This window comes from Notolepis coatsorum, assembly GCF_963971535.1.
Source record: "Notolepis coatsorum genome assembly, chromosome: 2".
Taxonomy (NCBI): domain Eukaryota; kingdom Metazoa; phylum Chordata; class Actinopteri; order Aulopiformes; family Paralepididae; genus Notolepis; species Notolepis coatsorum.
In genome coordinates, this window is record NC_140166.1 from 51,632,450 (window position 1) to 51,649,343 (window position 16,894).

General features: G+C 46.6%; 1 protein-coding gene across 1 annotated transcript in view; it reads right to left on the reverse strand.

Moving 5' to 3' along the window:
* The window catches only part of LOC311223353 (protein transport protein Sec24C), a gene marked incomplete at its 5' end in the record, with an annotated part of 112,958 nt that overhangs the window by 12,250 nt on the left and 83,814 nt on the right, over window positions 1–16,894 (reverse strand). The window contains 2 exons of the mRNA XM_084308144.1: window positions 7,462–7,583; window positions 8,084–8,222. Coding sequence (XP_084164270.1) covers window positions 7,462–7,583; window positions 8,084–8,222 — 261 coding nt within the window. The remainder of the gene's footprint in view (window positions 1–7,461; window positions 7,584–8,083; window positions 8,223–16,894) is intronic.

Consider the following 16,894-nt stretch of genomic DNA (forward strand, 5'->3'; position numbering starts at 1 on the left):
GTATTGTGGTAGTCTACCTCAGTTGAAGTTATAGTTCAAGTTAAATTGACACTGTTGCACTGTGTTGATGTTTTTAATGGTATTTACCATAGGGAATATATTTTGTTATTGTTGTTATATGCTGGCCTGGCTGTGCAGTAAATACCATATAAATGGTATGGTGTTAAAGCCCAACCTCCAGGTTAAACCCTACTGATCAATTATGGGTAGTTTACATCATTGGTATATAATTTCATTATTTATTTTTTTCCATTTGACACCGGAAATGCCACTCTGAAAGAGTTAAAAAGGTCCACGCACGAATAACATGCACGCGCGAATCAAAAAAGCTTATCAAACGCCGACGTCACTACAGGGGCATATTAATGAGCCGAATCTAAAAGCTTATCAGACGGTAATTTGAGTTTGAGGTTTGAGCATCCAAAGCGGTGTGATGGCGCGATCATGGTCGAACAGGGTTAGTTGGTAGCCGGACGTGATGGCGGAAGCAGGAGCGGCTGGGTTGGATGGCGGCTGGATGTGGTCGGAGCAGAGGAGGTTGAGGTTTTCGGAGGAGATGGTGGGAGGCTTGTTCCGAGTCGGTGGCGTGAGGATGACGGAAGGGGAAGTAGAGTCGCTCCGCCAGGAGGGAAGCGTTTTGCAGATTGAATGTTTGGAGTCTGGTCCTGGTGTGCCGGAGCGGTGGTGTCGAAAGCGAGAGAGACTTAAGTTTACTTGTCGAGAGAACTGTTTGATGGGATATGGAGACATGGAGGCGGCTCTAACGTGGAGGGTGGGCTCCCGCTGTCGTGCTGTGTACCCCGGGGATGACAAGGTGTATCTGGGGTTTGTTTCCTGGATCAAGGGTGAAGACTGCAGGGTCACGTTTGACGGATATGAAGGGAATGAGCCGTTGGGTATGTCCGCCTTGCTGCTCCCTGAGGGAGTGAGTTTGGCGATGGGAGTTGACAGTATGGAGTGTGGTGAGGGGGGTGAGAGCGGGGGAGAAGGGTGGAGTAAGGTGGAGAAGAGGGGCAAGGATAGTGGGGGGAAGGGGGTGAAGAGGAAAAAGGGTAGGGGGGATAGCTCGAGTGGATCAGATGGTGAGGGTAGAGACATTGTTGTTGCGGAAGTGATTCATGTAGTGATTAGGTTTGAGGGGGAGGGGGGAGTGAGAAAAATTAGGGTTGTTCGAGTTGCCCAAACTCGTAGGTAAGCGGTTAGGAGAGGTAAAGTATGCTAGGGTTTTGGGAGATGGGAATCTGGCCTTAGGGTGTGTAAGTGTAGGGCAGGTGGAGATGGCTAGGAAGATGAGGAGCATTGGTGGAGTGGGTATAAGTGAGGTAGTGAGAGTAGGGGAGAAGAGGGAGGGGGGATATAAGGGGGTGATAGCTGGGGTACCGGTCGAGGTTAGCATAGAGCAGCTGGTGGAAGAATTAGGGAGGGACGGGCGTAATGGCATAGTTAAGAGTGCAGAAAGGATGAAGAGGGGAGCAGATAGGATAGAGACGGAGACGGTAGTGATTAAGTTTGAGGGTAAGGTTGTTCCTAGTGTAGTGTTTGTAGGGTATAGGATGTTTAGGGTTAGGGAATTTGTTCAGAGTCCTCTTAGGTGTTATAGGTGTCAGGAGTTTGGCCATATAGCTGTTTCATGTAAGAAGGGACAGAGGTGTGCTAGGTGTGGCGGGGAGCATGAATATGGGAAGTGTGGAGAGGGAGTGAAGCTGAAGTGTTGTAGTTGTGGTGGGGAGCATAGTGTAGCGTTTAGGGGTTGTGAGGTGATGAAGAGGGAGGTTGAGGTTCAGAGAGTGAGAAGGGAGGGTAAGTTGTCGTATGCAGAGGCGGCTAGTAAGGTAGGACAGGGGAGTCGTGATAGGGTGCAGGGGTTTGGAGAAGGGCATGTGGCAGAAAGGGTAGGGCAGGAGGATAGAGAGAGGGTATGGGAGGATAAATTGAGTGTTGTGGCCTTCGTGGCGAGAGTGGTGAATACAATAGTGAGGGTTAGCAGTAGGACAGAGAGGTTAGAGTTAGTAGTTGAAGCAGCAGTACTTGACATGGGTATGAAGGGGTTGACGATGGGGGGTGTAGTAAAGGCGTTAGGGAAGTTAGGGAAGAAGGTTGTTGTGAGTGATCAAGTAAGAGAGTTAGGGAAGGGGGTGGTGAGTGTTCAGGAAGGCCAGAGTCAGCCCACAGGAGGCAATGAGTGACTCATAGATTAGGTTTGGATAGGGTGGTGATGTTAGGGATGGGTTTTGTTTTTGTTTTGTGTGTTAGGGGGTTGAATGGATTGTACAGTAGGTGGCGGTATGCACCTTTTGTGGTCGCGATCTGACATTAAACCGTTGAAGAAGAAAAAAGAAGAGGGGAGAATGGAAGACTGGCCCGATTTCCGGGTCGGTAGGTGGCGGTAAATGGCCCAATTTTGGTGCCCGTCCGCCGTAAAACACCAAAAAGAAGAAGAGAAGAAGAAGCTTATCAGACGCTAGCACGGCCGTGACGTCACTTCAGGAAATGCCTTGCCCGTCCAGGTCATAGTACTAGATCAATGGTGGCCCACTCGGTGCATCACAGTGCCTATAGCTCCGCCGTCCCTGCTACAGTCGGGACCACTACACTGACGTTAGCCTATGGTTCTCTCCTCTTTGTGTGCCCCCGTCCTCGCGGGTGTCCTGCGGAGGAGCTTGTGGACGTGACAACAGCGGCGGCCGTAGGGTGTTTGAGCCTGTAGCTTTAGTTAGCTCATAGCTATCGTGTACCACTAGCCTTTACGGGCTCGAGCACCCTACAGGCTGCCACCATTGTCGCCGTTGTCGCGTCCATGGGCCCCCCGGCAGGGTACCCGTGGGGACGGGGTGTACAGAGAGGAGAGAACCATTTTGGGTCGGCCGTTCATGCCGGCCAGCGAGCCGGATGTCGGGATATGTTGTTAGCACAATAGCGACCAAGCTAAGCTATGTTAGCTACTAACGTTATAAACACAATATGTGTACAACGACACAATGATTTACATTATTACAAATATGGTAACGTGGTTGTGGCTTTTACAAATAGTGGTTAGCTTTAGAGATGGGTGGCTATAATCACGGAGCAATAGTGTTAGGTGAAACAGATACATTTTCATTCGGCTAGTAGTAGCAAGCATATATCTATGGTAGCAAGGCTCTCTGCCTGCCACTAGCTGTGTGTGACTCTCAGCGCCCCCTGGTGAGCCCCCTGGTGCCCTGCACCTGTTGTGACGAGATAATTTCGATTACACACGCACGTTATGAACCATTGATTAAAATATCCACGTGCGTGGTGATTGTGTTGGGCAGACAAAATGTTTGATAAAAACGCTAAAACTGGGTCAATTTCAATACTTTTTTTTTCCTTCTTCATGAAACTCACCGTTGGCCTAGTCCACATTGTTTATTGAACAAAAATACAACGTGAAGGTTGGCCTTTAATGTCTACCAAGAGAGTAAGGTCGCTTTCACATATAGTTTTGGTGGACTCGGTGAAGTTGCAACATTGTTGCATTCTTCATTTGGTTCGCCTGCATTCACATAGAAATCTGTCAGGCGGACCGAGACCTTCTGAACAATGTCACGCGGTCGAAAAGGGCGCTCGTCTATTGGACAGTGGAAATGTGTGTGTGGCTGCGATCCCGTGTGTGCGCGCGCGCGTGTGTGTGTGTGTCTGTGTGTAGACTGCGGAGCCCTCCAGATCGCGTGAATATTAAAGGCAACCAACTTGTGTTCAGCTTTTCGTTCAGCGTTTCTCTGATTGGCCACACGGCCAATCAATCAATCCACTAGCACACGCCCTTGCGGCGCGGCAGAAGCGCTGGTCGAACCAGCGGTGTTCTGTTGTGTGACTGTACTACAGCGGTGTTCTGTTGTGTGACTGTACTAAACTCTTCCACCACATGACCGACATTTGACATACAGTACACCTCCTATCTATGTTGGGATTATGTTTGGTCATGACAAAACAATAAAAATCGCTACTGTTAGTAAGCTGCCACCACCCACTTCAATGACAGAGCTCTCATATTTGCGAATGCATAAACTATATCTTAAATTATGGCGATGTGTCTAATATGGCTGTCGCAAAGTCATTGATAAGCGACAGCCATATTAGACACATAGCCATAATTTAAGATATAGTTTATGCATTCGCAAAATATGAGAGCTCTGTCATTGAAGGGCTTCGTTCTACAACGGAGCACGGCCGCTGCTGCTGGAGCTGGACCGAGTCAAGCCGGCGGCGGCGCACGGAAGCCGGGGATAAACCACCGCGTCGCCCCGCTGGCGCTTCAGGCTCAGCAGCCTCCACGGGCGAAATAACATATAACGTTACAGTTCCACACTGATGTACAGTGAGTGTCTAATATGGCTGTCGCAAAGTCATGCCTCTCCCTCTGAAAGCCCATCCACGCTGTGTATCATAGAGACATAATATCATAATGATGTGTTTTCTATATTATATCCACAATCATTCATCTAAAAAATTGTATGGGCTTTGATTAAACATGTAACCTACACCTACTGTAACTTACTGTACCTCTGCTTCCTACAGCACAGCAGGTAATGGCGTTAATCAATGGAACGCGAAACATAATAACGTTACGCTTTCTAGTTCAGCGCATTTCATAACTGTATGGGCTTTGTTTATACACGAGTGAATCTGGTAGTTGGTTGTTAAAAACGCGAAACATAATAACGTTACGCTTTCTAGTTCAGCGCATTTCATAGCGCTCCACTGCTACCGCAGCCCAACACAAGTGCGTTGGAACAGCAGCCCAACACAAGTGCGTTGGAACAGCAGCCCAACACAAGTGCGTTGGAACAGCAGCCCAACACAAGTGCGTTGGAACAGCAGCCCAACACAAGTGCGTTGGAACAGCAGCCACAAGTTGGTTGCCCGCGCTGCCGCTCGCGCGCGCTCCTTGGATTTCATTTGGGACGTGGGACGACTGCGCTTGCCTGCGCGTGGGGGCGCGGCCAATCAGAGAAAAGCCGAACACAAGTTGGTTGCCTTTAATATTCACGCCTCCAGATCAGCGGAGCCGAGTTTTGACATGGCATTGATCCATTGTTCTATTGAAGCACATTACCACCATCCTCTCGCTAAACAACTTGTAGACCACAGTGTTTTTATGAGTGCCCACAAGTAGCTGTTTTATTAATAATATAATAAGCCGCGCTCGGTAATAATAATAAGCCGCGTTTTTTCTTCCTTCTTCCCAAGATGCACAGATATATAGATAGATAGATAGATAGATAGATAGATAGATAGATAGATAGATAGATAGATAGATAGATAGATAGATAGATAGATAGATAGATAGATAGATAGATAGAGAGATTAGATGCAGTGTGCTTGTTTTGCAGTGAGTGCTGCGAGCAGTGGTAATAATAATCACTTCCTATATTTGGTTCGCGTTTGGTTCGATGAAGCCGAACCGAGACCGACGTTTTCAGGCGGACCAGAGTTCGACTGTTTGGTCCGCGAACCGAGTTCGACACGCATTCACACAGACCCGAAAAACCGGACTATCGAATTCTGGTCCGAAAGTCCGGACCAAACAGCCCCTGTGTGAAAGCGACCTAAGCCTACCTCAGAATTGTTTATACCAGTATTGTGATTGCACTATTTTACTTGAGTTACTTGATTTCACTTTGAAAACGTTGAAATGACCAGTGACCACCTGTAATTGCACGGTTTACTATTTCATACAGTACTTGGTTTCAATAAATGAACCCAGTACATTTTACTGGGTTCAAACTGACACAAAATGTTGATTTATTCATTATGATCTGTTTGAAAATTAGAAATATAGGCCTCTCTCTTATACATGCCTCCTTTCAATAAAAGCCTGGTACCCGCTACAGTTGAAACAAATACAAGCCCGGGTCTCTATTAGAGGAATTACGGTATATGTGTGTGTGTGTGTGTGTGTGTGTGTGTGTGTGTGTGTGTTGTGTGGTGTGTGGTGTGTGTGTGTGTGTGATGGGTGAATGTGAGGCATGTACAGGTTGTAAAGCGCTCCGAGTCGACGTTAAACTCTGTCCGTTCACCACCGACACGGAGTTTCACCCGAAGACGTCCCGATCACATGTGTGATGATAGTATGCGGAAGCATATCGTTTCACATGCCACGCCTAGAAATTCACACGTATGTGAATCATGTGAGCACATTTAGCATCACGCGGGACGTGTTCCAAAAAACCCACACGGGTATCGAATGGGAACATGGGACACACGTGGGCGTTTCTTTTTTCCACACATTAAATATAGAGGCGGGGTCAAATGAAATACATTATAATAGTAGATGGAGTCTTTGACAGCATGACGTGCTGCTGGTAGGAGTGACAGGTGTCACTTCTGTGTGCCTGTGTCCTCTCAGAGTTCCCAGAGAGGATTTCATGGTGTTTTTTGTTTTGTTCTTGATTTATTGTTTCTTCTCTACTTGTTTCAAGAAGACGTGTCCGGCCCATGGGGACATTAACGTGTGTTGTCGGGCCTTACAAATACATTTGATTTGATTTGATTAAAGGTTTACCATCACTTTTCCATAACTTTATACTACATTTCCATGACCGTATTTCTGCAGTGTAATGAATGAACGACCTGTAATGAAGAAACGCAGCAACATTATGGGAAATACGCTCACCGTCTTCTCCAGAGTCAGACAAGAAGATAGTTCGCCAATTTCCTCTCTGTGTGCGTTCAGTAGAAAGCTATCCGGCTGCAAGCTAGCCTAGCTTAGCGCAAATTAATGGAAGGATACGGACCACTAGCCTAGCTTAAAACTCCAGGGGAGGTGTTTTTGGCCAAACAGCTAAGCTAGCTGGTCCGCAGAACCGCTTCCATTAATTTGTGCTAAGTTAGGCTAGTTTGCAGCCGGATAGCTTTCTACTGAACGCACAGAGGAAATTGGTATCCATCTTCTTGTCTGCTATGACATATCTGTAACCCAGTTGTGTAAACCTATGACTCCTCCTGTCGTTTATATTTTCAGATTTACATATATGATCAAAAACGATGGCCATCAGTTTTTATGTCCATGCATTTTCCAAAGGTTTATGGGTATTTCATAATTGTCTCAAAATATTTGCAGGCCTGAAAAAAAAAAAACACATTTTTTAAATGCAGAAGGTTAAACTTTCACTACAACACTACAGACGGTTAACCTTTCACTACAACACTACAGACGGTTAACCTTTCACTACCACACTACAGAAGGTTAAACTTTCACTACAACACTACAGACGGTTAACCTTTCACTACAACACTACAGACGGTTAACCTTTCACTACCACACTACAGATGGTTAACCGTCTATTTGTGGTAGTGAAAGGGTTAACCTTCTGTAGTGTGGTTGTGAAAGGGTTAACCCATTGTCGTGTGGCAGTGAAAGGGTTAACCTGCTGTATTGATGCAGTGAAAGGGTTAACCATTTGGTAGTGTGGTAGTGAAAGGGTTAACGTCCCTCACCTGTCCCGTGGACACCGAGGCAGAGCTGCAGTGTTTGCGGTAGCAGGCCAGGGCCTCCGTCACCTCCGTCTGCAGCTCCTCCCTCAGCTCCTGCAGGGGGCGCTCCAACGCGGCACAGTACACTGGAGAGGCACAGAATGAACATCGAATCGTACCCCGTGTAGAGATAATGACATGTATACATATATACCCTACATATTGTTGCATATAGGGAGTGTGGTGGTTACGTCATTGTTGTTTCCCGTGCGGTCCACCTCACTTGAAATTGCAATGTATGGTGTAAGGTGGGGTGGGGGACTGTACATTACCAGCTACAGTGTACAATGCATGGTATATATATATGCATGGTATATTATTAATAATGATACAGTCCATAATACACTACAACGAAATACAAATTGTGCAACGCACTACATACCTGTATATTACTAACAATAATGTATTACGGTGTACCTCTGTTGAACTGCAGATGCTATTTCCTCAACCATTCCCTCCAGACACACAACACGTTGGTAAGTTTTATGTATGATTATCACAGGTCCTCCTTACAATGATAGCATTTGGTTCTATTTCAGTTCCTCACTTTTAAGGAATAATCCAGTAATATATTTCAGTTCCTTACTTTTCTTGCAGTAGAAGGCCAGCAGGGTTTGGGCCTGGCAGTTGCGGAAGGTGTCTAGCAGGTGGTGTGAGCAGCGTAAGGTCAGAGTATGAACTCTGCTCCTCCTCTCTCCTCTCTGGTTGCTGTAAGACACAACCACCTGGGAGGAGAGAGAGAGGGAGAGGGAGAGGGAGAGAGAGAGGGAGAGGGGGAGAGGGAGAGAGAGAGGGAGAGGAAAGAGGGAGGGAGAGGGAGAGGAAAGAGGGAGAGGGAGAGGGAGAGGAAAGAGGGAGAGGGAGAGGAAGAGGAAGAGGAAGAGGGAGAGGGAGAGGGAAGAGGGAGAGGGAGAGGGAGAGGGAGAGGGAGAGAGAGGGAGAGGGAGAGGGAGAGGGAGAGAGAGGGAGAGGGAGAGGGAGAGGGAGAGGGAGAGGGAGGAAAGAGGGAGAGGGAGATGGAGAGGGAGAGGGAGGGAGGGAGAGGGAGAGGGAGAGGGAGAGGGAGAGGAAAGAGGGAGAGGGAGGGAGAGGGAGAGGGAGAGGGAGAGGGAGAGGGAGAGGGAGAGGGAGAGGGAGAGGAAAGAGGGAGAGGGAGGGAGAGGGAGAGGGAGGGAGAGGGAGAGGGAGAGGGAGGGAGAGGAAAGAGGGAGAGGGAGAGGGAGAGGGAGAGGGAGAGGGAGAGGGAGAGGGAGAGGGAGGGAGGGGGAGAGGGAGAGGGAGAGGAAAGAGGGAGAGGGAGAGGGAATGAGGGAGGAGGGGGGTCAAGAGTTTTTTAATTGTCACGGCATACAGGTATACAATGAAATGCGGGTGGTGAGGAGGAAGAGGAGGAAGAGGATGGTCAACCTACTACTGGCTACTGGCCAACCTTTTTGTAACCAGAAATTGCTGGTTAAATGTAGGAGAGTATGGTCAAAAAGTTCCCCTACAATGAGAATACGCAAGTACAACTACCTCAAAATTCTACTTAATTACTGTACTTGAGTTAAAAAAAAATACTTAGTTACTTTCCATCCCTGTTGATCTGCCTAACAAGCTAGCCTAATTTAGCACAAATGAATGGAAGCGGACCACAGACCAGCCTAGCTGTTGGCCAAAAACACTTCTCCCTGAGTTTTAAGCAAGGCTAGTGGTCCATATACCATTTATTATTGCAACAAGAATATTTTAATCATAAGCATTAACAGCCCATTTTTATTTGGGCAAATTTGAGGGCTTATGGCTTCCATGCCATGTAGACTATGAGGAAACGCCCAATTTGCAGGTACAGTACCGCTGTAGTCAGCCCCCTACGGATCGGAACTACACTGAATATGGTGGAGATTTCTTTCATACACTACAAAGGGCCCTCTCTGCATGTATATATTGCACACTACAAAGGGCCCTCTCTGCATGTATATATTGCACACTACAAAGGGCCCTCTCTGCATGTATATATTGCACACTACAAAGGGCCCTCTCTGCATGTATATATTGCACACTACAAAGGGCCCTCTCTGCATGTATATATTGCACACTACAAAGAGCCCTCTGCATGTATATATTGCACACTACAAAGGGCCCTCTCTGCATGTATATATTGCACACTACAAAGAGCCCTCTGCATGTATATATTGCACACTACAAAGGGCCCTCTCTGCATGTATATATTGCACACTACAAAGGGCCCTCTCTGCATGTATATATTGCACACTACAAAGGGCCCTCTGCATGTATATATTGCACACTACAAAGGGCCCTCTCTGCATGTATATATTGCACACTACAAAGGGCCCTCTCTGCATGTATATATTGCACACTACAAAGGGCCCTCTGCATATATATATTGCACACTACAAAGGGCCCTCTCTGCATGTATATATTGCACACTACAAAGGGCCCTCTGCATGTATATATTGCACACTACAAAGGGCCCTCTCTGCATGTATATATTGCACACTACAAAGGGCCCTCTCTGCATGTATATATTGCACACTACAAAGGGCCCTCTCTGCATGTATATATTGCACACTACAAAGGGCCCTCTCTGCATGTATATATTGCACACTACAAAGGGCCCTCTGCATGTATATATTGCACACTACAAAGGGCTCTCTGCATGTATATATTGCACACTACAAAGGGCCCTCTCTGCATGTATATATTGCACACTACAAAGGGCCCTCTCTGCATGTATATATTGCACACTACAAAGGGCCCTCTGCATGTATATATTGCACACTACAAAGGGCCCTCTCTGCATGTATATATTGCACACTACAAAGGGCCCTCTGCATGTATATATTGCACACTACAAAGGGCCCTCTCTGCATGTATATATTGCACACTACAAAGGGCCCTCTCTGCATGTATATATTGCACACTACAAAGGGCCCTCTCTGCATGTATATATTGCACACTACAAAGGGCCCTCTCTGCATGTATATATTGCACACTACAAAGGGCCCTCTGCATGTATATATTGCACACTACAAAGGGCTCTCTGCATGTATATATTGCACACTACAAAGGGCCCTCTCTGCATGTATATATTGCACACTACAAAGGGCCCTCTCTGCATGTATATATTGCACACTACAAAGGGCCCTCTCTGCATGTATATATTGCACACTACAAAGGGCCCTCTCTGCATGTATATATTGCACACTACAAAGGGCTCTCTCTGCATGTATATATTGCACACTACAAAGGGCCCTCTCTGCATGTATATATTGCACACTACAAAGGGCCCGCCCTCTGCATGTATATATTGCACACTACAAGGGCCCGCCCTCTGCATGTATATATTGCACACTACAAGGGCCCTCTCTGCATGTATATATTGCACACTACAAAGGGCCCTCTGCATGTATATATTGCACACTACAAAGGGCCCTCTCTGCATGTATATATTGCACACTACAAAGAGCCCTCTCTGCATGTATATATTGCACACTACAAGGGCCCGCCCTCTGCATGTATATATTGCACACTACAAAGGGCCCTCTCTGCATGTATATATTGCACACTACAAAGGGCCCTCTCTGCATGTATATATTGCACACTACAAAGGGCCCTCTCTGCATGTATATATTGCACACTACAAAGGGCCCTCTCTGCATGTATATATTGCACACTACAAGGGCCCTCTCTGCATGTATATATTGCACACTACAAAGGGCCCTCTCTGCATGTATATATTGCACACTACAAAGGGCCCTCTCTGCATGTATATATTGCACACTACAAAGGGCCCCCTCTGCATGTATATATTGCACACTACAAGGGCCCTCTCTGCATGTATATATTGCACACTACAAAGGGCCCTCTGCATGTATATATTGCACACTACAAAGGGCCCTCTGCATGTATATATTGCACACTACAAAGGGCCCTCTGCATGTATATATTGAACACTACAAAGGGCCCTCTGCATGTATATATTGCACACTACAAAGGGCCCTCTCTGCATGTATATATTGCACACTACAAAGGGCCCTCTGCATGTATATATTGCACACTACAAAGGGCCCTCTCTGCATGTATATATTGCACACTACAAAGGGCCCTCTGCATGTATATATTGCACACTACAAAGGGCCCTCTGCATGTATATATTGCACACTACAAAGGGCCCTCTGCATGTATATATTGCACACTACAAAGGGCCCTCTCTGCATGTATATATTGCACACTACAAAGGGCCCTCTCTGCATGTATATATTGCACACTACAAAGGGCCCTCTCTGCATGTATATATTGCACACTACAAAGGGCCCTCTCTGCATGTATATATTGCACACTACAAAGGGCCCTCTCTGCATGTATATATTGCACACTACAAAGGGCCCTCTCTGCATGTATATATTGCACACTACAAGGGCCCTCTCTGCATGTATATATTGCACACTACAAGGGCCCTCTCTGCATGTATATATTGCACACTACAAGGGCCCTCTCTGCATGTATATATTGCACACTACAAAGGGCCCTCTGCATGTATATATTGCACACTACAAAGGGCCCTCTCTGCATGTATATATTGCACAATACAAAGGGCCCTCTCTGCATGTATATATTGCACACTACAAAGAGCCCTCTGCATGTATATATTGCACACTACAAAGGGCCCTCTGCATGTATATATTGCACACTACAAAGGGCCCTCTCTGCATGTATATATTGCACAATACAAAGGGCCCTCTCTGCATGTATATATTGCACACTACAAAGGGCCCTCTGCATGTATATATTGCACACTACAAAGGGCCCTCTGCATGTATATATTGCACACTACAAAGGGCCCTCTCTGCATGTATATATTGCACACTACAAAGGGCCCTCTCTGCATGTATATATTGCACACTACAAAGGGCCCTCTGCATGTATATATTGCACACTACAAAGGGCCCTCTGCATGTATATATTGCACACTACAAAGGGCCCTCTCTGCATGTATATATTGCACACTACAAAGGGCCCTCTGCATGTATATATTGCACACTACAAATGGCTCTCTGCATGTATATATTGCACACTACAAAGGGCCCTCTCTGCATGTATATATTGCACACTACAAAGGGCCCTCTCTGCATGTATATATTGCACACTACAAAGGGCCCTCTCTGCATGTATATATTGCACACTACAAAGGGCCCTCTCTGCATGTATATATTGCACACTACAAAGGGCCCTCTCTGCATGTATATATTGCACACTACAAAGGGCCCTCTCTGCATGTATATATTGCACACTACAAAGGGCCCTCTCTGCATGTATATATTGCACACTACAAAGGGCCCTCTACATGTATATATTGCACACTATAAGGGCCCTCTCTGCATGTATATATTGCACACTACAAAGGGCCCTCTCTGCATGTATATATTGCACACTACAAAGGGCCCTCTCTGCATGTATATATTGCACACTACAAAGGGCCCCCTCTGCATGTATATATTGCACACTACAAGGGCCCTCTCTGCATGTATATATTGCACACTACAAAGGGCCCTCTGCATGTATATATTGCACACTACAAAGGGCCCTCTGCATGTATATATTGCACACTACAAAGGGCCCTCTGCATGTATATATTGCACACTACAAAGGGCCCTCTGCATGTATATATTGCACACTACAAAGGGCCCTCTCTGCATGTATATATTGCACAATACAAAGGGCCCTCTCTGCATGTATATATTGCACACTACAAAGAGCCCTCTCTGCATGTATATATTGCACAATACAAAGGGCCCGCCCTCTGCATGCATATATTGCACACTACAAAGGGCCCTCTCTGCATGTATATATTGCACACTACAAAGGGCCCTCTGCATGTATATATTGCACACTACAAAGGGCTCTGTGGTAAAGGCATGTTTTTTCCAACTACGCACCATTGCCAAACTCAAAGCCCTTCTCTCCCCTGCAGACCTTCAGAGAGTCATCCACGCCTTCATTTCATCTAGATTAGACTACTGCAACTCCCTCTATATAGGCATTAACCAGTCTTCCCTGTCCCGCTTACAACTGGTACAAAACGCTGCTGCCAGACTGTTGACCGGAACCTGCAAGAGAGACCACATCACCCCTGTCCTTGCCTCCCAGTATGCTACAGGATAGATTTTAAGGTTCTCCTATTTGTTTTTAAAGCCCTTAATGGTCACACCCCCTCCTACATCTCAGACCTCCTATCCCCCTATTCCAACACCAGGGCCCTCATTCATCAACCTGACTTACGCACAGATATGTGCTTAACCTGTGCGTACGACCATTTCTAAGCAAAGAGTGGGATTCATCAATTTCAACTTGAACATTAGTTTCAAGGCGGAAATAAGCTTCCGTGCATTAGTGTTCAACTTCTGTATGACCCGTAATTCATTATAGTTAATTATAAAATAGCGACAGTAGTGTAATTATAACGGGCTCACACGCGAACAAGAGGTTGGCCTGCTTGTTTGGCACGGGGGGGGCAGACGCAAAACACCAACCTCCAAACGCGATTAAATATTGTTTCAAATAAAAAGAGAATTATTTTGTGTTTCATGTTTCCAAATAAGATTGGTCACGAAATGCTTTCTACTTCAATTTGTTGGTTAGAATAGATGACCTCCGTTGAAACTTCACTGAGACTAACAGTCTATTTGTGAGCTCCCGCTCAGATGTGATAATAATAACAATAATAATAATAGCTTCATTTTATATAGCGCCTTTCAAGAGACCCAAGGTCGCTTTACATAGATAGGGGGGGGAATAACAAAGTAACAGACATAGTGGACAGACACACAACATATAAATATGATGATGGAATTCATTCAAGATCCTCTCCACCCTCGGGTCTTTGCCACCGGCACGGTCCATCGTGATATTGGAGATGGATCGAGCAATAGACTGTTACTGTAGCTGTCAAAGCTCCATCACAAATGCAGTTATGTGAATAGAAAGGGATTCCACTAAGTCAATGTTGCCTGAGAGAAAACGGTGCTTTTTCAATGTATGTGATGTATAGATTGGGGAGAGATGACCACAGCTAAAACGGTGATTGAAATGTGCATGGAAGACGGTGACGGTGGTGGAACCAGTGATTTCACAGGCACAGGCCGCGTCAGCGAGGGTTTTGTTATGAATTCCTTAGAAGAACATCTGAGATTAGAGTGTAGGCCCAGAGCAGGAGGAGAGGGGTGACCTCTTTAATGCAACAGTGGATGAAACGTTTAATGGTGTGAAAGGTTAGCAGTCGTCATGACAGCACGTCGCATGACAACCAGGAGAGGGGCGGGGGGCCGTCGTTGCTACGACGAAGACCTATAAGTCGAACGGTGTTTCCGGGTAGAGCAGACTAGAATCTGACTGAGACTGGGAGGGAAGGAACCAGGAGAGACTCTTCCTCCTCCACCATCTAGGGGGGGGGGGAGGGAGAATGCCACATCATCATTACAGTAGCTTCGGCTAACACGAGGAGGGTTTCAGGCTAACGACCAGGCCTGACCACTATTGGACTGAATAACAAAAGGACGATAGATGAACACACCGAAAGATCATTAGAAATAGACTCTTCAAGGACAATACAATCTGTTAACATCTGAGCTGAGGTTTCTGTTTAGAGAAATAAAACCACGCTTTTCCTTGTAAGGTATTTCACGGTGTCGGAGTGTCGAATTATTATGGTTTATGGATTGCACTAACGGGGGAGATAAGGATCTTATCTACCAGTATCGGAGACGTCAGGACCATTAAAAGTACACAACGCAGAGGAATTGGATGGAGGGCCAAACAGACGAAGACGTGATACTGGCCAGTTTGATCAGAATCTTACAGTTGGTGCCGTGACCCGGATTTGCAAGAGATTAAAACAACGGGAACAGTTGGTTGTTGTTGGTTGTTGATGACAGCCGGATTTGCAAGAGATAAGAACAACGGATAAAGACTTTTTCAATAATGGGGCGACAGTGGACAACAGTCATCAATGTGTGGGAGAATCATGATCGAAGCAAGGCCGGCCAGCCCTGGGAGAGAGCGGCGAGTCGAGCGGTCAGGAGGCGAACCAGCGCTGTAGGGGAAACAGCGCTCCGATCAAAAATGTGAGTTCACTGTGCACACGGTTGTTTTGATCTCTTAAGCCAAATAAAAACGAACAGATAGTGAATCCGTAAACGTAAACATTTCTAGTTCGACACAGAGAATGCCAGCTGTGATAATATGAGCAGAGAGCCATGGTGGAAATCGAGGGTGTTATCTACAGAGAATGAAAAGCAAACGAGGCAGGCTGCACAGTTTTGGTTTAAGGAGGGTAAATGCGAGATGAGGAAAGGGGGGGGGGGGGGCGCTTGAATCAGATCGAAAAATTGTTATGGCGGGACTGTTTTCATAACAGAAGGAAAGACGAAAGGAGATTGTACCAGTGTGTATTATGTCCGATCAGGCAAGAGTATTAGTCTGAGAAAGCGTCCCCTGATAATGGATAGGAAAGAGAGGAAAAACAGCTGTGTTTTTAGGCCGTGGAAGGAAGGGCAGCGTTTGTTTGTTTGAGAGAGTAGCCATTATGAGCGAGTCAAAATGGCCGTGAGCACCACGAGGAGATAACAGATAAAGAACCAGGAAGTGACACGTCAACTAATACAGGCAAATGGAGGAGTAGGTCGCCACCTAGTGGCGGAGGGGGGGGGGGGTAGTGCTGGGGAGTTTCCATTACCCATAGGGGAATATTTAGAGTTTAATTCAATTAAGGAGTTTAATTGCGGAGGGGGGGGGTAGTGCTGGGGAGTTTCCATTACCCATAGGCGAATATGTAGAGTTTAAGTTAATTAATTAATACACACAACTGCTTGTGTGTATACACGGTGGTGTATGTGAGAACTTTGTAAAGGAACTCAAAGTGTGGTATATAGAGCGACGTGACAGCTCCAGGGCGACGGTAGACAGCCCCGTAGGGTATATAGAGCGACGGGACAGCTCCAGGGCGACGGTAGACAGCCCCGTAGGGTATATAGAGCGACGGGACAGCTCCAGGGCGACGGTAGACAGCCCCGTAGGGTATATAGAGCGACGGGACAGCTCCAGGGCGACGGTAGACAGCCCCGTAGGGTATAGAGCGACGGTGACAGCTCCAGGGCGATGGTAGACAGCCCCGTAGGGTATAGAGCGACGGTGACAGCTCCAGGGCGACGGTAGACAGCCCCGTAGGGTATAGAGCAACGGTGACAGCTCCAGGGCGACGGTAGACAGCCCCGTAGGGTATAGGGCGACGGACAGCTCTGTTGTATGTTAGATGATAGTACGAGTACGTATGTGAGTTAGGAGCAGGGAACCAACCTGCTCTGTTGTATGTTAGAGCGATGCTTGGTTGTATGTTATT